Genomic DNA, 25,695 nt, shown 5'->3' with positions numbered 1-25,695 from the left:
GCCTACAAATGCCTTTTCCACAAATTTGCCTCTCCCTTGTTTAGTGCAAATGTGGCAAGTTGCTCACCCTTGTTTTTGTCTTCCTCCTAGCCCTTTAAGTTACTGTCTGAGGACACCCCTAAGCTCAGTGCAAATCTGCGTCAATATGACTGGACGGAAGAAAAGAGAGACCTGACTTTGTGTCCCCAAACCCACACAGTCATGACTGGCCAGGCTTCTGAGGACCAGCGGGCTCCCTGCTCAGAAGTGACCCACCCGGCTGCCATCTCTCCACCTACCTGACAGAGCACCCCCAGGATGTCTCTGTCAACTCACACAGTGTCCTGTCTTGCTCCTTTGACAAACTGTCCTGCTGTTGAAAAGAACACAGATCTCTTCCTCTAGATCTGAGTGGACTTCATGACATTCCTGAAAAATATAAGAGCACACTCTAACCAGAGCAAGAGGGTTTAGATCTTTCCAAAGTAGAAGTAACTACCAATTTTACTCTATGGCTCTACCCAGGAGGAACTCAAGACTATTTTGATATTATCTCAATAGAATGTATTTACTATGTGAATATCAAATAGCTACTATGTGCTTGGCACAGGAACTGTATAGTGATCAAGATGTGTGTGTGTGTGTGTGTGTGTGTGTGTGTGTGTGTGTGTGTGTGTGTACATGAGTGTATGTATGTATCAAAGTATAAACACTTACCTTCTTGGAGCCAGGTAGAGGCACACCTTCTTAAGCTCACACACTACAGTGCACAAGGACCCAGGCTCAAGCCCCTGGTCCCCACCTGCAGGGGACAACTTTACGAGCAGTGAAGCAGGGCTGCAGGTGTCTCTCTGCCTCTCTCCTTCTCTGTCTCCTCCTCCCCTCTGAATTTCTCTCTGTCTCTATCCAATAATAAATAAATAAATGCTTTTTAAAAATAAAAAACAATACCCTGTTGAAAATTATGGTTTAGTGAGGGAAATAGAATGTGAACACCAAAATATAATGAACTTCAAGGCCTGGGAAATAACACAGTGGATAAGGCATTGGACTCTCAAGCATTCGTAGACCAGAGTGATGTCTAATTATCTCTATCTCCCCCCCACTCCCATTAGAGAGAGAGAGAGAGAGAGAGAGAGAGAGAGAGAGAGAGAGTGTGTGTGTGTGTGTGTGTGTGTGTGTGTGTGTGTGTGTGTGTAAATGTATTTATATATGAAACTGAGTTCTTTGAAGGAAATAACAGGGTTTCTTCTTTTAGAGAACAGGGTAGGAAGGCTGATTTAGCTCATGGCATCAGAACAACTTGGTTGATTGATAACAGAAGAGGGAAAAACAGCACGGCCCTCTAAGCTATGAGATTGTTTAACAGCCTGGAGACAGTTGAACCCCAGAAGTACATCAGGAAGCTGCACACTTGACAATTCTGAACAAACAATTTCCTGTCGCCAAGAAGTTCCTTTACACAAGTTTCTTTACAGTCTCAGAATGATGACCTGGTGGATGTTACTGTTATATCATCCAATTCTATGATCCTGCCTTCTCTTTCTCCTTAAAGTTTGGCTCTCTTCAGATTAACAATCTTCATGAAGAACAGACCATAGAGTTGAGAGCAGAAATCATGACACTAAATGTTTGTACTGCTAGAAAGTCAGTGATAGAGCAAACGTTGTAATTAGCAAGGAGTGATTCCACTTTCAGTGAACAAGAAGAACAAATGAAAATCACACTACCTGATCATTTACAAGTTTAGAAATCGAAATTTGCAAACACCTCTGCTCTTCTCCATCAAAGCACAGGGGCTCCCTGCCTATGTTACTTTCATTCTATTCAGATGTCCCGTCAATAGTCAAAGCCCAAAGCTTTGGCCTTTGAATAGAGAAGATTGTGTTGAGCTACAACGGTCGTAAACTCAGATCACGTGGTTTCCTTGAATTGGTTACAGATGGGTGAAGACCCAGCATGTGTCACAGAAACAGATGAACCTTGAACTGCCTCACACCACAGCATGCGTATGAACATGGAGGTCTGTGTATGGAAATTTATTTTTTCAAGCCTACAGAAGACAGTCCCTCCGTAGTTCCTCTCTAGATGTTGTTTATTTCACAGATAATCATATATATGTATATGACTTTTTGTCTGCAGGGCTAAAGTTATCTGTTCTTCAAAATGAAGTCATTGTGCTAAAAAAGATAAAAAGTAAAATCAAGACTTTCTACTGACATGAGAATCTGGTCTCTTGTAATTGTCTTGTGTTTGCTGCTGGTGGTAAAAAGGAATACATTTCTGTAGATTATGTAATGAGCCAAATAAAATAGAGATACAGCTTTTATAAAGAGGTTGAAGGGTAAAAGTTCCACTGAAGAAAAAAAAAAACATTTCAAATTCTGTACTTGTCAGATGGCAGGCCACATAACTGAATAGGAACTGTAATTTGAACAATAAAGAACAGACATAAGTTGTAGGGATTGTAGACTATTAAAAATGATATTAGCAAGAGCTACAAAAATAGTAGAACTAAAAAATAGTTAGAAACTTGGATAAGTCTCACCAGACCACAGTCACCCCACCTGAGAGATTATAGTTTTCTGTGACTTTGTTAATTCTTTTTTTTAACATTTTAACATTTTATTTGTTGGATAGACAACCAGAACTTGGGAGGGAAGCGGGGGGGGGGGGGGGGGAGAGACAGAGAGAGAGAGAGAGAGAGGAATACCTGCAGCACTACTTCACCACTTGGAAGCTTTCCCCCTGCAGGTGGGGACAGAGGGCTCTAACCTGGGTCCTGTGCACTGTGACATGTGCGCTCAACCAGGTGCGCCACCACCGGGCCCCCTGACTTTGTCAATTCTTTCACTGGTTCTCAGTGTAAGTATATACTCCTCCTGTTTGCATCGGTTGACTATTTGTTGTTGTTGTTCTTCTTCTGCTTCTGCTCTTATTTTGTTTTTAGAATTTTTGTTTATTTGTTTTCTTTTATTTAGGGGTTCTTATTAGTTAGTCCCTTTTCCCTCCCTCTTCTTCTTCTCTTCCTCCTTCTTCATCTTCATCTTCTTTTGTAGCTGTTCCAGTCATCTACTTCTCTCTCCAATTCAAACACAAGAGACCCTTCCTCTCACCCTCCCAAGGAAGTGGTGTCACCACTAGAACAACAGCTCTGCCCCTCCTGAGGCACACCTCAAGGTGATGAGACTCGGGGCTTTAGGAACCTGCACACCAGAGACCACCTCACCACCTCACATCGTAACCGAACAGCAATACCCAGGACACAGATCTCTAAAGACACCAAGTATGAAGGTCAAACCAAATAGAACCACAGCAGTAATAAACCAAGACAGAAGCCCAGGGGGAAAAATCAACAAGCCAGAAGTAAATGGTCAACTATAAAACATCAATCCTCTCAGTAAAGAAAGAAGAAATGGAGGGGGAAAAGAACATGGAAAAATGAACCTAGAGATAATTCAGACATCACCAAGGCAGTCATGCCCGCCACAGGTGGAGGGGCAAGGCTGTTTCCTCCTCGGTCACGGAAAATGCAGTCCTACCTGGGTTTGTGTTCTCGCAGTAAGATAACTTAGCCGCACACTTTTTAAAAAGTATTTTATTTTATTTTATTTTTGAGAGATATGCAGAGAGAGAAAGACACAGAGAGGAACACCAGAGCACTGCTCAGCTCTGGCTTATGGTGATGCGGGGGATTGAACCTGGGACTTTTAAGTAGCTTATTTGATAAGTAATCCCTAAGAGTCCAGAGAGACTTCTCACTGAGTAGAGTGTATGCCTTGTCTCCTGCATGTCACAGGGCCGTGGAGCACAAAAATGTCTTCCTTGATAAGCAAATTAACTCCTGTCTCACTTATTTATTTGTTTGTTTTGTTAGGACAGAGAGAAATCGAGAGGATGGGGAGAGATGGAGACATGACCCCTGTAGCACTGAAGAAATTGCTCATGAAGATTCTCCTGCCACCACCACCACCACAGGTTGGACCAGGGGCTTGAACACAGGTCCTCTCACATGGCAACATGTGCACCACTGCCCAGCCCCTGCTTCAGATATTCCACTGGAGAGAACACTGTTCGAAGGCTTTCTGATAGGAAAACTGAGATCCTTGGAGTCATCGCTCCTTCACCTGTGACTTCTCAAATTTTTCTGCATTGCTTTGCATTTTCTTTAGTCCTGGTTAGTAAGCATATAGTTGTTTGTTTGTTTTTACTTTCTCCTTGAAGTTTGCTAATCTTTCCCCTGCAGGTGGGGACTGTGGACTTGAACCTGGGTCCTTGTGCATGGTCATGTGCACTTGGGTAGGTGTGCCACCTACTGGCATGACACCCTCTTATAATGTTAAGGAACTCAGGACTTTAAGTCACCCTCTTATAACATTAAGGAACTCAGGATTGTTCCTACGTCTGGGTTATCTCAGAGAAGGCATTTACTGGTTACTTTTTTCCTTTGAAGGCTTTAGGGTCGTTCTGGCTTTAGTACATTGAATAATTTTGAGTTGTATCCTGGATATTTTCATATTAAGCTGTTAGACTCTGGTTTTCATTAAAGCTGATCTGGAGGATATATTTGTTGTTCAGATCACAATCTTGTCTCACCTGCAGAATTTGGTCCCCAAGTTAATTCCATTTCCACTGTCTTCATACACTCTCTGGTCCACCCTATGTATGCACCATCCAGGGCTCACTCTGACCTCTGGGTAATCATTTGGATTTTAGTTCAGTTCTCAAGGTTTTGCTTTGCTGCTATAAATTTCTAGGCATGCTTTGTTCACAAGGGTCCACAATCTGATACACAGATGGACAGGATTCCTTTTTCTAGCTACCTCCTCTCTTTGAATTTCTTGGCATTCTCTGACTCCCACGGCTCCTTTTCATGGCTCTGCTAGAATAGTATGGCTTCAGCACCAACGAAGGCCCTGCAATTGTGCACCTACAGGCAAAGTGGCAGGAGAAGAGAGCAGGGCGGTCCCCTGCTGCAGTAACTGCTGCTCCTTCTGCCACCTTACTGCCTCCGCTCTTGTCACTTCATCATGTGGGCCTGCCTGCAGCAGGGCTCAGAGCGGGGAAGATCTTTGTCTCCCAGGGACTTCCCTCGTCCTCTGAAACAGGCAGGTAACAAAGCTTTTTCCTGAAGTTTTTTTCTCTTAACACCGAATGTATGAGATTCAAGCTGGAGGCCTGGCCTGGGGGTCAACAGGTTGAGCACACACGTTACCATGTGCAAGGACCAGGGTTCAATTCCCCACTTCACCTCTGCCGGAAGGATGCTTCCAGAATGGTGAAGCAGGGCTGCAGGTGTTTTCCTTTCTCCTTTTCAGCCTCCTTCTCCATCTCAGTTTCTCCCTGCTCTAGCTAAGAAAGAAAGGGGGGATGGAAAAGGGGAAATGGAAGTGGATTCATCATGCATGCAGGCACCAAAGTCCAGTGATAACCTTGGTGGTAATATAAAATAAGATCCAAGCTGCCTTGGAATTTGTGCTGGGTAACATGGGAGGTGTGAAAAGCAAGACTTCATCTCCAGATATGTTGATCTTTAATTTTTTCTTAATTAGTTTATTTGCTGATATATCCTTTTTAGAGTCCTCAGATAACTGTTTTTTTTTTTTTTATTGTCACCAGGGTTATCACTGGGGCTTGTTGCCAATACTATAAATCTACTGTCCCCAAGGCCTTCTTTCCTTTTTATAATTTTCCTTTCTATTTTATTTGGTTGGACAGAGAGAAATTGAAAGGGGGTGGAGTTGATAGAGGAAGAGAGAGAAAAAGAGAGAGAGAGAGACCTGTATACCTACTTCACTGTTCATGAAGTGTCCCCTCTGCAGGTGGAGAAAGGGGGCTCGAACCCAGGTTCTTACGCCTGGTAATGTGTGCACTCAGTTGGGTATGCCGCTGCTCAGGCCCAGAGAACTTTTTCTAGCATCCTATTTCTTATAACATTTTTTTAAAAATAGTAACCTGCTTACTCTGTGCTACGTGCTGTGCTAAGTCTTTTGCAGGCACTACTTCCACATAAGAAAAGGACAAACATTTCCCACCATGGAAAAGATCAGGACCTATAAAGTTCCAAGTGAAGTGTCCTGTGCCCCATGTCACACTCGGAGAGCCAAGGATGAGTCTGAGCTGGGCTGAGTCACGAGCCAAAGTCTAAGCTCTAGCTATGGTCCGCTCGGCCGTGCAGCCCGGGTGGGGCTGAGCAGAGAGGCAGACACTCTGCTTAAAAGTGCGAGACAGGCAGCGGTCTTCTCCGAGACCCGTGTTTTCCCAGCTTTCAGGATTGATTAGGTCAAGCTGAAAGATGTACTTATGCAAAGGCAGGTTAAGAGCTAATACTGCTTTGTGTGAGCTGTTGGGCAGGTGTTTGTTTAGAGCAAGTGGAAACAGGTGTGTGGGCCCAGATTCAATTACATGATGGAGGGAACACACTGATCCATGGCCATTTTCAAGGAGAGATGCTGATTGTGCTAATTAATCATTTGTCTGTCAGAACAAAATAGAACATAATAGAAAATGATGTTCCAGTTACCAGAGGGATGGAACACCGTCTCTGTGTCTGGCTCTCCAGCACCTAGATGTAACTGTGGGATGACAGCAGTTAAGGTGCGGGACCTGCATCCCCTCCACGTCTGAGATCGTTCAAAAGAAGGGGGTGGGGGGCGCTTTATAATCCCTGCCAGCAGCGTGGGACCTCACCCAACAAGAATTGCCTCTCAAAGGAACCTTTTCCTTCAGAGAGATTAATTGAGTCCTTTTAGATTATGAGAGGAATCCAGAGACATAGCCGCATGGCCTGTTTCTTATAAATAAATCTTTATTTTATTTTTTATCTTTATTTATTTATTGGATACAGACAGCCAGAAATTGAGAGGAAGGGGGTGAGAGAGACACCTGCAGTCCTGCTTCACCACTCGCAAAGCTCTCCTTCTGCAGGTGGGGACCAGGGGCTCGAACCCATATCCTTGCACCTAGCAACATGTGCGCTCACTCAGGTGCACCGCCCCCTGCCCCCTGGAGTGTTTTCCCTTCTCAAGTCTTAGAACAATCAGTTTGCCTCACCTCCCCCAGACATCTATGCTGACAGTGGAGTGTCATAATAATATTTAAATCATTCTTTCTCTGAGCACTGAGCACTTGCCACCCAACAATAAGCATGTTCTTTTAGAGACATAGATCAAGTACCTTGCTCCCCTGCTTCAGAATATTCAATGATCTTTAGTGCATTTAATAATGAAATCCTGGGGGCCTGGCAGTGGCACACCGGGTTAAGTGCACACAGTACAAAGCACAAAGAACCAAACAAGTATCTTGGTTCGAGTTCCCGGCTCCCCACCTGCGGGGTAGGGGGGCTTCACAAGTGGTGAAGCAGGTCTGCAGGTGTGTGTGTCTCTCCCTCTCTATCCTCCCCTTCTCCCTCAATTTCTCTCTCTCCTATCAAAAAAAAAAGTATGGCCACAGGAGCAGTGGATTTGTAGTGCAGGCACTGAGCCCCAGTAATAACCCTGGAGACAAAAATAAAATAAAATAAAAATAATATAATAATAATAGCAATAATCTCCTAACTCCTGACAATGAGGGACATGGATTTGTGTCACCCAGCCCTGCACAGCTGTATGACCTCCCAGCAAATCACTCTCCTGCAGTGCAATGACGGTTTCATGGATCTTCTTCTCACTTCCAGAACATTTGCCTTACACCCCTCTCTTTAAATAGCCTGTCTCATGCTTCCTGAATGTTCATATGACAGGCAGCTTCTCTTTCAGATCTCTGCTCAAATGTTATTCCTCCAGAAAGGCTTCCTTTATAGCAACTCTGATAAAGATAAGAGTCCTCCCTTTACACATCACTGGATAGTCTCTATCCCTTACCCTACAGTTACTCTTTGGGATTTTCTTGGGAGATGTTCATATCAAATGTATACAAACCAGTCCCTGAAAACCTGCTTCCCGTCAGCTATCTGCATATTCCACAAACATGGCTGGGTTAACAGGCCACAGCTGGGGCAGCCAACGCTCCTGGACACTTAATGCCTTAACCTGTGATATGGAAGAGGGTTTTCAGTATCTACTGACAAGCAGAAGTCACTGGCAAGCTGAGTTTAAACCTGCTGCCTGTAGATTCAGTTACCAGACCTCTATGTTTAAGTGGTTTCTTTTTTGGTTTTTATTATTTATTTATTTATTTATTTATAAATTAAGTGTTTTTAATCACTCACCCAGATGTTCTGATTCCCCTCCAAAAACCTATCTTCATCTGAAATTCCTGATGTTTTGTAAACCTTGTTTTTATTTTATTACTGAGAGCTTTAATAATGATCGACCAGCCCATAGGATAAAAGATGGCATCATGGTAGCATCTAAAACTTGGTGGCTAAGAAGCATTAAGACATAAAGCGGGGAGTCAGGTGGTAGCACAGCGGGTTAAGTGGCACAAAGCACAAGGACTGGCGTAAGGGTCCCGGTTTGAGCCCCCGTCTTCACAAGCAGTGAAGCAGGTCTGCAGGTGTCTGTCTTTCTCTCCCCGTCTCTGTCTTCCCCTCCTCTCTCTATTTCTCTCTGTCCTATCCATCAACAACAACATCAATAACAACAACAATAATAACAACAATAATAACTACAACAATAAAAACAACAAGAGCAAGACATAAAGCAGAACAAATTGTTTAGTAATCAGGAACATAAAGGAAAGACTAAAGCAGATGAGATTTGGGGTCTTCATGTTGGAAGAAGCTAGAAAGTCTATTTTAGGTCTGTTCCAAAGGGCCCAGGACTAATTTACTAATTCTTGCCTGAGCCCGACAACTAGCATGAAGGTGGGCTAAAAGTATTGTCTGGGGGAGATGGTATCAAAGTTGGAAATAGGACAAGAAAGCTGGATCAGGACAGAGAGAAGCTAACAAAATCCCAAATAAATTCTTTTTTTTTTTTTTTTACTTAAAGAGAAAGAAAAGAAAAAAAGAAAAAAGAGGGGCCAGATGGTGGTGGTACACCTGGCTAAGCTCACATATTACAGTGCACAATGACCCAGGTTCAAGCCCCTGGTCCCCACCTGCAGGGGGAAAGCTTCACAAGTGGTGAAGCAGGGCTGCAGGTGTCTCTCTGTCTCTCTCCCTTTATCTCTCCCCCTCCTCTCAGTTCCTCTTTTTCTATCCCATAAATTAATAAATAAATAAAATATTTAAACAGAAAGAAAGTAATAGTCCCAACAGATTAAGAAGAATCATTTGATAAAATCTGTTTCACTTCATGATTAGAAATCTCTAAGTACAGGAGTCGGGCAGTAGCACAGTGGGTTAAGCGCAGGTGGTGCTAAGCACAAGGACCAGCGGAAGGATCCCGGTTCAAGCCCCCGGCTCCCCACCTGCAGGGGAGTCGCTTCCCAGGCGGTGAAGCAGGTCTGCAGGTGTCTGTCTTTCTCTCCCCCTCTCTGTCTTCCCCTCCTCTCTCCATTTCTCTCTGTCCTATCCAACAACAATGACATCAATAATAACTACAACAATAAAACAACAAGGGCAATAAAAAGAATAAATAAATAAATAAATAAAATTAAAAAAAAGAAATCTCTAAGTACATAGAATTCGAGATAATTTCCTCAAATAGATAAATAACAAGAAAAATTATTACTTATTTATTTATTTATTTTACCAGAGCACTGCTCACCTCTGGTTTATGGTGATTCAGGGGATTGAACCTGGGACTTTGGAGCCTTAGGTACATGAGTCTCCTTGCATAACCATTATGATATCTACCCCTGCCCTCGAAAAATTTATTTGTAGCATCATTATTATGACAAAAGGCTTAATGGGAGTGGGGTTATGCCTAATATTATGCAAAGAGACTCTCATGCCTAAGGCTCCAAAAGTCACAGATTCAACTGCCTGCACCACCATAAGCCAGAGCTGAGTAGTGCTCTAGTAAAAAAATAAATAAATAAAATCGGGGAGAGGGCAGGGGCAGCTAGCATAATGGTTATGTAAAGAAACTTTCATGTCTGAGGCTCCAAAGTCACAAGTTCAACCCCCTGCACTACAGTAAGCCAGAGCCCATCAGTATTCTAGAAAAGAAAAAAAAAGAAAGAAAGGAAGTATAAATTTTTTAACAGGCTTAATGATTGCTTCCCAAATTGGGAAGCAAAATATGAGTGCCCTGTTTTCGTATTGCTATTAAGTTGTGTTTTTTTTTTCAGATATTTTATTCAGTGCCATAAGCAAGAAAAGTAAACAAAGATTTAAATGAGGAGCTAAAACTCTGCAGAGAACATGCACATGGACTTTTCATATAGTAGATTTGTGAGAGTAATTAGTTGGTTTAGCAAATTTTCAGGTTACTGGGTCAATGTATAAAATGTCTGTTTCTACATCCTGCCAGTGAATAATTGGGAAAAAATTGTGTACAATATAAATGATAGAAAACATACAAAATACCTAGGTATAAAATTCTCCCGCTCAAAACTGAAAAAGATCAATGACAAAACTCAAAGTAGACGTGTGTCAGCCAAAGTGTATATTATGTTCATGGATTGGCAGACTCGATATTGGTCAGGATATCAACAACCACGATTGTGCCTTCATGAATTGGTAGACTCGGTATTGGTCAGGATATCAATAACAACCACAATTGTATTTTCTTTTTTTTTAATTTTTTTTTTATCTTTTTTTACTTATTGGAAGAGACAGCCAGAAACTGAGAGAGGGGAAGGGGAGGTGGAAAGAGGGAGAGACAGAGAGACACCTGCAGCCCTACTCTCACCACTCGTGAAGCTTTCCCCTTGAAGGTGGGGACCAGGGGCTTGAACCTGGGTCCTTGTGCACTGTAACATGTGCACTCAACCAGAAGTGCCACTGCCTGGCCCCGTATTTTCTTAACATCTATTTATTTTTTCAAGAGAGAGAAAGCACGAGACAGATAAAAGGGTAGAGTATGGCTAAGTTCCGATAGAAGATGGTGCCCAGGACTGGACATGTGGCTTCTAAGGCCTTAGATAGAGGAGCTGGTGTTCTAACATGCTGAATTATCTTGTTGACCCCAATCATAATTGTTTTACATGTTCAAATAAACACCAATGGAAATTCCAGCAGAACATTACATTCTGTATTTTGAAATGCACATGCCAAAAAGAAAACAGCTACAGTAGTCAAACAACGTAGAAAAGAAGAATAAAGCTAAGCGTGGTGTGGAACTAGATCCCCGTAATATTATTTGTTGATTTATCCCGAGAAATCAAACTGATCGGTGCAGGAGGTTTGCAGTTTCTAGGGCTGGAGAATGAGGCGGGTGGGTGGGGGGGTGGGGTCAACATGACTGTGAATGGATGTAAGATTCCTTTGGGGGGTGATAAAAATCTTCTGAAATTAGATTAGGGGTTGTTGCATCATTCTGTAAATACAAAATGCACTTAAACAAATAGATTGTTCACTTTAACTAAATTACAGGTAAATTATATTTTAATGAAGTATTGAGAATAAGAATACTTGAGGATGTAAATTCCCTCCGTAGAGGGAGCCACAAGCACGCTAGCTGGGCTGAGAATGAATTCTCCCTATTTAAGGAACAAAGAGGAAACAAGGCTGGAGCCAGGGAGGAAAGGAGAAGTGAGTTGGGATCAGGACGAACAGGATCTGTTAAGCCATTGAAAGGATTTTGAATGAAGTGAGAAGCCTTTGGAGAGCTGAAGTAAGATAATAATAGTAGGACGCATTATAAGAAGCTTAGTAGGGGGAAGTCAGGCGGTAGCGTGGGTTAAGCGCACGTGGCACCAAGCGCAGGGACCAGCATAAGGCTCCCGGTTCCAGCCCCCGGCTCCCCACCTGCAGGGGAGTCGCTTCACAGGCGGTGAAGCAGGTCTGCAGGTGTCTGTCTTTCTCTCCCCCTCTCTGTCTGCCCCTCCTCTCTCCATTTCTCTCTATCCTATCCAACATCGACGACATCAACAACAATAATAACTACAACAATAAAACAACTAGGTCAACAAAAGGGAATAAATAAATTTTTTTAAAAAAGAAGCTTAGTAGGATAGAATAACGTGTGTAGAATTGACTGGGGAGGGAGGTGGGAGCAATCCAGGAGCTGTTATTACCGTGTTCAAGACAGTAATCAAACATACAGTAGGTTTTATTTCTTATCATTTAATGTTTCCTCTGCTTTGTCAGAAATAGAAACCGAGGTCATTTTAAGTTTAGCAGAACAGTTTGCGAGTTGTCTCAGAAAAAAAATACTAGTCAAACTACTTGACCCACTGTTAAAACATTTAATACCTCAAACCAGCTATACAGCACTGATCCCAAGAGAATGCTCTGTTAGTGTGGAAAAATGGAAGCTACTATTAGATAATTAGTTTGTATAAAGAATGTATTATCCAGATTTAGCCTTGAACCCTGCTTTTAACTCCAAATAGCACAAATTAGAACATATACCACTGTATCTATCTGTGACAACTTTTCTGATACAAATTTGTTAGCTTGCAGTAGCCAAATGGCTTTCCCACAACCCAAACAACATCTGGAGAAGAAATAATAAGGCATCTATAGAAAACAGCACTCGTGTCAGCCTGAACTTCCTGCCCGCGGGGTTATTTCCAGCGTGTGAGCTCAAGTACATGGCAAACAAGATGGAAGCTTTGTTAAGCCTTTGCTCATGTAATGAGATTGGAGGTTCCATAGACAGTCAACACAATTTTCAATGGTTATTTTCCCCGTGCTCAAATTGCTACTTTAAGACAATTTGATTATCAAACATTATTTTAAAACAGAATACACAATGCCCTTTCTTTTTTCCAGAGCCCACCCTTTTGAAGGTCATTGCTCAGCAGGGAATGAACTCTACTCCATCTTGGACCGTCTGACTCTCATCTAGGACTCTTGTGCTGTTCTTCCTTCCATCCGATCATTAGTCCACACTGTTGTGACACGGCTTGTGAGCAGGACTCTGGGACTTGATTAGCACACAGCTGTAGCTGAATGTGAGAACATAGTTAGCATAAGGGGAATTGGGTGCTCTCTCTGTCCCTGAGCTCCCTACCCAGCGGCTCCCTGCTCTCCTGCCGGGACTCCCAGCTACTCTTGTAGCTGAAATCTGGTAACTAACTTGTGAATTCACAACCTGGCCTACTCTAACCTCTGCCGATTATTGCCTATCTTGCTGTACCTAAAATACACCGTTTCGTACTACTGTACTGTCATGTAATACACCTTGATTGTCTTAAACCCTCTCCAAGCAGCCACCCACCCCCAAAGTCTTTTATTTTTTAATCATAGTATGCATAACCCAGATATTTCTGTCAGAAGCAGGTCAGCCTTAAGACTATGACTAATTTAATGCTTTGTCTTTCGGTCACCCCTTAAAATTTATATACCGTAGACTGACTTCTCTATAAGATGGAGCCCTGTTCACTGTGATTCTAACTGTATGTAGATAATGTCCATCTTTCCCTTTTATTAATAGTAGATATGTTTGTACATAGCTCAGATTATTTTGGTAGAATCAGTTCATAAAAGTAGGATTTTAGGGTCAAATCTGAAAGTCTTTAAGCTTTAGATAACATGTTGCTCTCTCTCTCTCTCTCTCTCTTTCTCTCTTTCTATTCATCTTTATTTATTTATTGGATAGAGACAGCCAGAGAGGAAGTTGGGAGAGAAACAGAGAGACACCTGCAGGCCTGCTTCACCACTTGCAAAGCTTTCCCCCTGCAGCTGCAGATAGAGACCAGGGGCTTGAACTCAGGTCCTAAATATTGTCACATGTGCTCTCAACTGTCACAAAACCTCTCAACATGCAAATGGATGATAAACTCAGGAGCATCGGCCCTGGTCCACATTGCCTTCAGGGTTACATGTCATTCCCATCTTCATTCACTCAGCCAGTCAGCCTTGTAGCTACGCTTTGTTTGCCTTTACTGGAGTATTACTGAGAACTCACTTTTTAAAAAATAAAATTCACAAATTTAGAGATCTATTTTATTTTATTTTGCCTCCAGGATTATTGCTGGAGGCCTGTACAATGAATCCACTGCTCCTGGAGGCTATTTCTGTTGCCCTTGTTTATTGTTGTTGTTATTGTTGTTTATTGTTGTTTTATTGCTGTCATTGTTGTTGAATAGGACAGAGAGAAATGGAGAGAGGAGGAGAAGACAGAGAGGAGGAGAGAAAGACCTCTCATGAAGCAAACCCCCCCCCCCCGCTGCAAGCGGGGAGCCGGGGGCTTGGACCGGGATCCTCAAGCCGGGCCTTGCACTTCATGCCATGTGCGCTTAACCGGTTGTGCTAGCTACCATCGGCCCCATAGATCTAACTGATTTTATTAAAGGGCAGAGGAATTGAGCAGCGTCTTTGGTAGCAAATATAAAGGTGCTACCGTGAGTAGCAGTTGATGGACAAGGATATTAGCAAAAGACAAGATTAGTTCAAACAAAATCATTTTCCTTGGGGGATGAATCCTGGGGCGCCTCTCATGAGCACTGGTGTGATTCAGGAAGCCCTTGACTGACTGGTTCAACATACAGGCTGGAAAAGCTGTTAGATCTAGGTGAGAGGTTGGCAGGAATGGCTTTAGTCTGGCTTTGATTCTTTGCGGGGATAGCCTGAGGGTGCTTCTTCCCGAGCAAGTGCTCTCTGGGTTGGAGAGAACTCAACTGGAGCCAACCTAGGCTGCTGCGTGGGAGAGGGATCAGGACCTCGTGCCGAGCTAGCGTCGCAGGAGAGAGACTCTGGAACTCTCAGAGCCGGAAGGCAATCCCAAGTGTGTTAAAACAGAAGAGCAGCTGTATATATACTCGCCAAGTAGGGTGGAAACAGGATGTGACATAGAGAGGGTGGAGTGAAAAGAGACTGGTGGAGATCCGGGTCACTATGAGAGGGGGCGGAGCAAAAAGACATCCTGAACCAGCGGGGATTAAACCAGTGCCCTGCAGGCAGGGCGGTTCCTAGGTAACTGTTATGTAAATAGACCGCAGGGATAAGCAGGGGGAAGCTGGCCTACTGCCCAACAATTCTTCTCTCTCTCTTCTCTCTCTCTCTCTCTCTCTTTTATTTACAAAACATATTCAAACATATTTTTATCATTGTTTGCTTTGGCTTGGTTTTTAATTGCCTCTTTATATTCTTTGTACGTGTTTGGGTTATGGGAACATATGTAGAGCAGGAATGTTCATTTCAGAAATTGCTGTAACAAAGAAGTCGACCATCATCACTTGCATTTGACTGTGAAAGGCAGACAGGGACACATCTTTTTTTTTCAAAATATTTATTCCCTTTTGTTGCCCTTATTTTTTATTGTTGTAGTTATTGTTGTTGTTGTTGATGTCATCGTTGTTGGATAGGACAGAGAGAAATGGAGAGAGGAGGGGAAGACAGAGAAGGGGGAGAGAAAGACAGACACCTGCAGACCTGCTTCACCGCCTGTGAAGCGACTCGCCTGCAGGTGGGAGCCAGAGGCTTGAACTGGGATCCTTATACCAGTCCTTGTGCTTGGCACCACCTGCGCTTAACCCTACCACCTGACTCCCAGGGACGCATATATGGAAATAAAAGGACAGCCCTAAACATACTCTGACTTCAAATCGTTGTCAAGGGGTAGTCGAGGATGCATTAACTAAAAGGGAGTAATCCCACGTGACTTATTTGGGATTCTCTCTGGTTGGTCCCGAGTTGGATTATGAAGACAACCTAGGAAAAGTAGCAGTAATTACTGATCATTTTTAGATGCAAGCTAACTGATTGAGCCATTGTTCTCTTAAGAGGGGAAAGATGACTTTTTCTCTCCGTATCTAAGAGTTCTTTGCAGGAGAAGGTGACCCATCCATGACCACGTATGTTGAAAATTGATCAAGAATTTTAGTTTCCTTAAATATCTCTGTATTGGCTTTAAATATTATAGAAAATATCAATTTATGTGGTCTCTGAACAAGTTAGCTTAAAAAGATTTTTCACGCTCAAATATTCACGTGTGTTTCCTTCTAACAGTTGGGCTACTTCTACTCTTCATATAGTTAGAATTTATGATGAGTTTCCTGTCCATCTAAACTCATGTGCAGTTGCCCAAGGACCAGTTATTATCATGTAATAAAAAATCTTTTGCCCATCAATAGCTTTGATTAGGATAAAATTAGGGCATCAGCATGTAAACTTTATCTATGTGGTTATTATTACCATTACTTTCATTATTGTTATTATTTGCCACTTTTCTTTTTTAATGTCTTTCTTTTTAATTATTATTATTATCATTATTATTATTATTTATTTTACCAGAACACTGCTTAGCACTGGCTTAGGGTGGTACAGGGGACTGAACCTGGGACTTTGGACCCTCAGGCAGTAGGCTGTCTTTGCATAACCGTTATGCTATCTACCCTGCCTTTTTAAAAATGTCTTTAGTAGGGGATTAATGGTTGGCGATTAACAGTAAAATACAGTAGTTTGCACATGCGTAACATTTCCCAGTTTCCCACATAACACTTCAACTCCCACCAGGTCCTCCTCTGCCATCATGTTCCAGGACCTGAGCCCTCTCCTCCATGATACTCTTCAGCTGTGGCTTGTGCTGGTACAAGGGGCTGGAGCCTAGACATTATGGTGTCTGAGGCATGAAACCCTGCTGTGTTCATTGATACATAGCACTCTCGCTCCCGGCCCTGCATATACATATTTATTAGATTCTAAATCAATGAAGTGCCAGACAAAACTTTCAGTTCAGTGAGAGGACAGAAATAAAACATCTTCAGGTGTCCAACAACAGAGGAGTGGCTGATCAAGTTGTGGTCAATATACATGATGGAATACTACTCAGCTATTAAAAGTGGTGAATTCATCTTCTTCACCTCTTCTTGGATGGAGTTTGAAGGAATCCTGTGAAGTGAGATCAGCCAGAAAGAGAAGGATGAAGATGGGGTGATCTCACTCACAGACAGAAGCTGAGGAATAAGAACAGAAGGGGAAATGCAAAGCAGAGCGTGGACTGGAGCTGGTGTCTCGCACCAAAGTCAAGGACTCTGTGGTGGGGTGGGGTGTTCAGGCCCTGGAGCAAGCTGCTGGAGGAGGACCTAGGTGGGGGCTTTAGTGTTATGTGGAAAACTGAGAAATGTGACACATGGACCAACTACTGTATTTTTTTTTGCCTCCATTATTATCGGTGGGGCTCGATGCACTATGAATCCTCTGCTCCTGAAAGCTATTTTTCCCATTTTTGTTGCCCTTGTTGTTTATCATTGTTGTTATTACTGTTGTTGTTGGATAGGACAGAGAGAAATCAAGAGAGAAGGGGAAGACAGAGAGGAGGAGAGAAAGATAGACACCTGCAGACCACCTGTGAAGTGACCCCCATGCAGGTGGGGAACCAGGGGGCTCGAACCAGGACCCTTACACCAGTCCCGGTGCTTCACTCCACGTGTGCTTAACCCACCGTGCTACCATCCGGCTGCCCTCAACTACTGTATATTACTGCTGACTGTAAACCATTAATCCCCCTGGTAATGGAAAAAGAAAGAAAAATATTTTAAATGTCTTTAAAAAATAGCAAACATAATTTTAACAGTTCAACTAAATCTAGAACTCACTGGTGAAACAGCAGCATGCATGCATTCACAAGAGTTCCATGTTTACAGTGTTTTCCCTTTAAACACATCATGAAATCCACAGCTCTCACCTGTACAGGACAATGACTTTCGACAGATGGTTCCATCTTTGCCACTCACACTATGACCAAGAACATGAATGTCACCATCACTGGGCCAGTCCCTCATGTATCTTTCCCAGTCAGCCCTGCCCTGCCCTGCCCTACAGACTGCATCACTATCCTCATTTTTTTTCCATGTCATTTAGTTTTGACCTGATGCTGTTATAGTTCAGCCCCTACGATTGCAAGTTGAGCATAACCAGAGTCATGGGATTTTGCTATTCTCTTGCTCACAACCCCCATTTCCACAGTTGGCTAATGCTCTGTTTTCATGCAGTAAGTTCTAGGGTGACTGGGAAATGTATGTGTTTGCTTTGCAGCAGAAACAAGTCCCTCAAAGATGTGAAAACCATCAGAAAACCCAGTCCTAGCTGCTGCTGATGCCAAGAAATCTGGGTAAGTGAATGTTTTTTTAATGTAAAATGTTTTGATTATGCATGTTTAAAACAGGGTATCAGTGATCTCCCTCCAATAAATATTTATTTTAAAAATTTTACTTATAAAATAGAAACACTGACAAGACCACAGGATAAGAGGGATACAGTTCCCACCACCAGAACTCCATATCCCATCCCCTTCCCTGATAGCTTCCCTATTCTTTGTCCCTCTGGGAGCATGGACCCAGAGTCATTATGAAGTGCAGAAGGTGGAAGGTCTGGCTTCTGTAATTGCTTCCTAGATGAACATGGGCATTGACAGGTTGATCCATACTCTCAGCCTACATGTTCTAGAACTGTCCCAGCCCTATCAAACTATGTTGGATAGACAGGAAGGGGAGCCAGAGCCCACAGAGAGACCCTTCCCAAAATCTGAGAAGCTGACCTTCTCGTTGGCAAAAGGCAAGAGAGTTCCCCATGGGTTTTATGAGTGCGGTGAGGCAAGGCACGTAATTTCCTTGGAAGCAAGTGCAGAAGTTATAGCTACTGTTTGTAATACATGCTGGGTTTAAATTTGCACTCACGTATTCCTACACTGTGTGTTATTTTTCATGCAGTTGAAACCAAAGAGGCAGTCTTAAAACTTTAGCACATGCTTTGCTCACCGCAAAACCCTGAGTTGACACTTTTCCACATGCTCCTGGAGAGTTAATGAACGTATGCATTAATATTCTTGTGGCGCGGTTCACACGTGATATCCCTCCACGAAACAACTGATCTCTTAGTAACAGGAGCTTTAAACCACATCGTACATACCTTAAAATTCCATGTGCCCTTTGGGAAAATAGATCTGCCTGCTCCCTCTGTGTTTAGAAACCCCAAAACAGTTGTGTTGTGTCTGACACTTATACCATCTGGTAGCTGACATCAATTCCCCTCTAGCTTCCTCCCACAACACAGCCTCATATGGACACTTGCAGTAATAGTTGACAGGCTGGGGGTTGGGCGGTAGTGCAGCGGCTTAAGCACACGTGGCACAAGGCGCAAGGGCCGGTGTAAGGATCCTGGTTCGAGCCCCCAGCTCCCCACCTGCGGGGGAGTCGCTTCACAGGCAGTGAAGCAGGTCTGCAGGTGTCTGTCTTTCTCTCCCCCTCTCTGTCTTCCCCTCCTCTCTCCATTTATCTCTGTCCTATCCAACAATGAACGAAATCAACAATAACAATAATAACCACAACAAGGCTACAATAACAAGGGCAACAAAGGGGGAAAATGGCCTCCAGGAGCAGTGGATTCATGGTGCAGGCACCGAGCCCCAGCAATAACCCTGGAAGCAAAAAAAAATAGTTGACAGGCTTTGGTGATGCAGTGGGGGGTGGGGGGTAGACTCCATGCCTTCTTTGAACTATCTTTATATATATGTTACTTATTTATTTATTATTGAGTAGAGACGGTGAGAACTTGAGAGGGGAGGGAGAGATAGAGAGGGAGAGAGACAGACACCTGCAGTCCTACTTCAGCAGTCATAAAGCTTTCCCCCTGCAGGTGAGGACCAGGGGCTTGAACTCGGGTCTTTGTGCCCTACAACATGCACATTCAACCAGGGGTGTCCCACTATTGCACTGCCTCTCTTGTCAGAATCCAGGCAAGTCTCAAATCTGGACAGTCCTACTGTCTTCTCTGGAATGAAGCAAGCTTGAGAAGCAGCAGTGAACTCCATCTTGGCGAGCTTCTTTAATACCGTGTGCTCTGGACATTAATCAGTGACCAGAGAGCACTTGGCACCCTTAATGGCTAAGAGCTGCATTCGTCAGCATCTCTTCAGCTGGTTTCTCATCTTTAGTACACTTGCTTAATGGAGCATCAAAGAAGCTGTGATAGAATTAATATTCAAGCAAAGCTTGGGATTAGTAACCGAACAGAAGCCACATGGCTCCCTCGCTGTTCTGCTGAGTGGCGATCATTGTTTTATACAGTAACCAGATGTCCAGACTTGAGAGCAGCTTACTCAAAAAGAATGAAATCAGCTCAGATTTCATGAGGGAACAAATGATAGCTTATACCTGCTCCTTTCACTGATACAGAAGAGCAGGAGAGGGGGCCTGGCAGCGGCATGCCCAGTTAAGCACACATACTACCAAGCACAGTGACCCAGGTTTGAGCCCCTGCTCCCCACCTGCAGTGGGTCCACTTCCTGAATGGTGGATCAGGTCTGCAGGTGTCTCTCTTTCTCTTCTTCTTTGTATCTCCCTGTCCTCTCTCATTTTCTCTCTGTCCTAATAAAAAAAATAATAAATAAATTAGGAAAAAAGAAAAGGAAAAATGGTCACCAGGAGCAATAGATTCATAGTGCCAGTACCAAGCCCCAGTGATAATAAAATAAAGCAATAAAATAAAAATAAAAACAGAAGACTAGGAGAGCATGAATAATTGTGGAATTACCAATACAGATACGACTGGGGGAGGGGACATGCCCATCATCTGGGGATGTGAGAGCAAGAGCACTGGCCAGAGTTACAGGCCTGGATTCAGTCACCCCTTTGCTGTTCTGCACTGGTCAGAGTTGCAGCCTGGGTTCAGTCACTCCTTTGCTGTTCCGCACTGGCCAGAGTTGCAGGCCTGGGTTCAGTCACCCCTTTGCTCTTCTGTAGCCAGTCAGCATTGACAAACAGCCTTGTCTTCTGAACATTGGGTTTTAAACCTGTAAAATAAAATAGATGTACCCGATGAGGTAGTGATAAGAATTAACTGGAGGGGGTCGGTTGGTAGCACAGTGGGTTAAGCTCAGTTGGTGCAAAGCGCAAGGACCAAAGCAAGGATCCCGGTTTGAGTCCCTGGCTCCCCACCTGCAGGGGAGTCACTTCACAGGTGGCGAAGTGGGTCTGCAGGTGTCTGTCTTTCTCCCCCCTTTGTGTCTTCCCCTCCTCTCTCCATTTCTCCCTGTCCTACCCAATAATGATGACAGCAATAACAACAATAATAAGAACTACTACAACAGTAAAAAACAAGGGCAACAAAAGGGAAAATAAATGACTAAGTATATATATTAAAAAATAATTAGCTGGAATGCAGTTAGGAGAGTGAAGATGGAACTTAATAAAAGGTAGCCAGATCAAATCTAGCATGACCCTTTCAGGAAAGCACAGAAGGTGAGTCAGGTCAGATGATCTTTTGGATCAAAATAGTACTGAAGGACACTGAGTCGATGGCCCACTGGCCCAGAATGGTGTTTCTGCATCTTCTCTGGAAGGGACAAACCCATATGGGCCAGGACAAGGAGACTAGCTAGAAAGCCATGTGAGTGGGGAAGCCTTAGAACTGAACAGCTGTGGGTGAGGGAGATGAGCAAGGCAGTGGTGAAGGTTCAGTAAGACACAGGGTGCTTGAGAAAAATGAGATGAGGCTGTGGGCCAAACATGCCAAGTCCTGACGTCACAGTACACATCCACAGTGGCACTCAGGCCAGCCAAGTGACATCAGAAAATGGGAACCATGGGGCCGGGTGGCAGCAGACCCAGGTACACATAGTATAAAGTGCAAGGACCTGCAAAAGGATCTGGATTTGAGCCCCTAGATCCCCACTTGCAGGTCTACAGGAGTCTGTCTTTCTCCTTCTCCTCTCTCAATTTCTCTCTGTCCTATCCAATAAAATGGGGGGAAAAAATGACTGACAGGAACAATGGATTTGCAGTGCTGGCACCAAACTCCAGAAGTAATCCTGGAAGAAAGAGAGAGAGAGAGAGAGAATACAAGACTAGATGACAGTATTCCAAGACAATTCATTCAGACCCCTGAGGAAATGTGGCCATGTGGACCCAAATAATGGAAGTCATTTAGACCCTTGTTTAACATCTGCATATAGATCCTACACAGGATTCTCCAGTGTGTTCAGATCTCATTTTCATTCTTTCTGAAATGAATGGCAACCAACTCTGAGGACACATGAGCTCTAAGCCCACTGAAGAAGGCATCTGTCTCTCTGCATGATTTCTTCTACCTGTGTGTGATCCTACGATTACCTCAAGTAAATCAGCAGAGCTGCTCTTATGTTGATAATCTCTTATCAAATGTTTAAAATTCAGTGGAATGCGATTAAATGCCTTCTACATTTTTTTAAAAATCGCAACCAAAGGAGAACATTTCAATCAGATCAAAGGTTATCTTAAATTTTAAAATATTTATTTTTTATTTATAAAAAGGAAGCATAGACAAAACTATAGGATAAGAGGGGTACAACTCCACACAATTCCCACCACCAGAACTCAGTATCCCATCCATTCCCCTGATAGCTTTCCCATTCTCTATCCCTCTGGGAGTATGGAACAGGGTCATTGTGGGATGCAGAAGGTGGAAGGTCTGGCTTCTGTCACTGCTTCCCCGCTGAACATGGGTGTTGACAGGTGGATCCACACTCCCAGCCTGTCTCTCTCTTTCCCTAGTGGGCAGGGCTCTGGGGAAACGGAGCTCCAGGACACATTAGTGGGGTCGTCTGTCCAGGGAAGTCTGGTCGGTGTCATGCTGGCATCTGGAACCTGGTGGCTGAAGAGAGAGTTAACATACAAAGCCAAACCAATTGTTGAACAATCATGAACCTAAAAGCTGGAATAGTGCAGATGAAGAGTTGGGGGGGGTCTCCATTTTGTAGACAGCTAGTAGGCATATTTTAGTTATATTCCAAAGGGCCTGTGGCTAGACTAGTTTCTTCTTATTATTATTATTTATTTACTGCCAGCAGGGTTGTTGCAGGAGCTCAGTGCCTTTACATTTCTCTTTTTTTTTTCTTTATTTTTCTGAAAGGAACAGAGAGAAATAGGGAGAGAAAGACAGAGAAGGAGCGACTGTCACAGCATTGCTGTAGCTTTTCGGAAGCTTCTCCCAGGCAGGTGGGGAGCAGGGCTTGTGCCCAGGTCACAGTGGATGGTGCTGCGTGCTGCACCCGACACCCTTTGCCAGCGTCAAGCCCCAGACGTCTGTATTTGCTGATTGATTGATCTACTCATTTATTTGATTACTTGTTGTTTACTTATGTGAGGTGGGGGGAGAAAAGGTGAATCGAAGCATCACTCTGGCATATGTGATGGCAGGGATTGAATTTAGGACAGACCTCATATTTAGAACCCAAAGCCTTATCCTATGAACCACCTCCTGGGCTGCTATTGTTTTTAAATATTCATTTATTTTGGGTAGAGGCAGAGAAATTAGAGGGAAGGGGCGGAGGAGGAGAGACTCTGCAGCACTATTCACTAGAGGTGAAAATTCATCCCCTACAGGTGGAGCCTGGGGCTTGAACTCTGCTCCCTGAACATTGCAACATGTGCTCTTTACCAGATATACCACCACCTGATGACAGGCCAATTTTTTTTTCAATGAACTCAGTCCTGAAAACATAGATGCTGAGTTGCCAGAAGATATTGATATGAATCAGTTAATTCTCCCAAGGACCGACAAAGCCAAACGGGTCCAGCAGGATGATGGGACGAAGTTGGCTTTAAAATATACAATTCTCTATCATCTGTCTATCTACCTACCTATCTATCATCTAGCTATCTATCATCTATCTATCTTTCTACCTACCATCTATCTATGTTTCTATCTATCATCTATCCTTCTATTTTTCTATCATCGGTCTATAATCTACCTATTTCTTTCTCTGGATTCACATGCTGTATCCCACTACCCATTGACCCGGAAACTGCCTATGATGAATTTTTGAAAGAGTAATATTTGAATTCCACATTTGATAGGTTATGAATGGAAATGCTCTTTATAATCTTTATAATCATTTGTATCCATAAAGGTTGAGTATTTGTGATTGCAATGAAAGATACATTCTCTGAAACTGGCTACCATTAGGGATCCATCAGGAATGAAACCAGAGGCCATTTCAGTCACCTGTCAGGGGGGCTGCCAGATCTGCAAATCATGTCATGACACAGTGGCTCCCTGCACTCACACTGTGGGCACGGCAGGCCCAGGGCCTCTGACTACGGCACTGCACATATGTGGTTGCTATTTAGAACTCTCCAAGGCATAGATTAACATGACCATCTGCCGGCTCAGTGGCTGTTTACATCTGCCCGGAAAGGGGATGGGTGAGGAGAGTCCATTAAAGGGTGCAGGGAAAGCCCTGCGGAAGCCAGCAGCGTCTTTCTGAAGGGGAAGAGGAGATTTATGCTCTCCTGAAACTAGTCCCTTTGAACTTGAAAAAATAAGAGATAATTTTTTTTTAATTCTATGGCAGTTCAGTACCTGTAAACAATCTCAATTCTATATATCTTAAAACTAATCCAGTCATAAATAGAAGGTCATAAAAATTTTAAACATTTGCTCTACAAAAGGGCAGGTTGAGAGTTAGGAAAAACATGCAGTAGAATGGGAGAGGCTTTTTTTTTCTGATAAAGGTCTAGTATGCAGAATCTATGAAGATTTTTTTAACTCAACTGTAAAAAAATAAAAATCCAGTTAGATCCAGTTAGAATATAGGTGAAAGGAACGAACAGACATTTCACTAAGGAAAACACATTCATCAAGTGAACACAAGAAGGATGTTCCACATTACTAGTGACAAGAATTATAAATTCAGATTACCAGCTGCCTACTACACAGACCTGTGAGAATGAGTCCTTTAGAAATGGTGCTGGCTCTAGATATTGCACACCGACTGCTCATACAAGGGAGGCTAAACTACGAAGTATTGTAGCTACTCAAGAAAAGAGTCTGACAGTTCCTTAGGACGTCAGACATAGGGCCCGGGTGGTGGTCACCCCGTAGAGCTCACACGTCACGGTGCACAAGCACGTGGGTGTAAGCCCTCAGCCCCCACCTGCGGGTGGGGGGCAGAGCATCCTAAGCATTAGAGAAGAACTGTGGGTGTTTCTACTTTTCTCTGTTTCTCTCTTCCTCTCCATCAAAAAGAAAGAGAGAAATAGCAGAAGGAAAAGAGGAAAGAGAAGGAGGAGGAAGAGGAGACTAGGAACAGTCTGACCATGCTGGCACCAAGCTCCAGCATTAACCCTGGTGGCTCAATAAAGAAATAAGCAGGTAAAAAATTAAAAGAAAAATTAAACCTGTAATTGCCATATATGTCAGCAATTGCAACCTTGACTTTTTATCCCCAAGAAATGAATACTGATGACTTAGTTCCTTTGAAGGAGAACAGTTTCCACACCCCAGCCTCTGTGTTGGGTGTCACTTCCTCTGTGTCTCACGAGTGGTGCTGCGGTGAAGTGGTGAGGAAAGTGCATTCTAGCCTCCACTGGTCCAGTTCCAGCCCTGGCCTGACTGTTTACTCAGTGGTGAGACCTTGGGTTTTGTCAGCTTGTGGCCCAGCTTCCTCATCACAGAGCTGGCAACAGAGGCATTTTCCTGGGCCACTGGGAGGACTGAATCGGTCACTGTCCAGAGGGGATACCCGGCACAGAAGGACCCAAGTCAACGTCCGAGGCTGCTGCTGTTCTCCGCATGAGAGTCACAGCAAGGAGGGAAGGTTCTCCGAATTTAAAGTAGCAGAGCTCTGGGGATCCAAATGAGCTGTTGGAGGCCAAGGAGATAGCATACTGGTTGTGCAAGAGGCTCTGAAGTCCCGGGTTCAATCCCCAGCACCACCATCAGCCAGAGCTGAACAGGGCTCTGGGTTCTCTCTCTGTGTGTCTCTCTCTCCATTTCTTTCTATCTATCTATCTATC

The 25,695-nt window shown here is 43.5% G+C and overlaps 2 protein-coding genes across 2 annotated transcripts in view; both read left to right on the top strand.

Annotated features, from left to right (window-relative positions):
- ITPRID1 (ITPR interacting domain containing 1) overlaps positions 1 to 2,077 on the top strand; it is a 95,847-nt gene extending 93,770 nt beyond the window's left edge. The window contains exon 13 of the mRNA XM_016191658.2: positions 91 to 2,077. Within this exon, the coding sequence (XP_016047144.2) occupies positions 91 to 282 (192 nt within the window). The 3' untranslated portion in view covers positions 283 to 2,077. The remainder of the gene's footprint in view (positions 1 to 90) is intronic.
- Positions 1 to 25,695, top strand: part of PPP1R17 (protein phosphatase 1 regulatory subunit 17) — a 749,123-nt gene that overhangs the window by 696,208 nt on the left and 27,220 nt on the right. The window lies entirely within an intron of this gene.

Source organism: Erinaceus europaeus, chromosome 8 (assembly GCF_950295315.1).
Source record: "Erinaceus europaeus chromosome 8, mEriEur2.1, whole genome shotgun sequence".
Taxonomy (NCBI): Eukaryota; Metazoa; Chordata; class Mammalia; order Eulipotyphla; family Erinaceidae; genus Erinaceus; species Erinaceus europaeus.
Note: the sequence above shows the minus strand (reverse complement) of the source record. Positions and strands in the feature narration are given on the sequence as shown.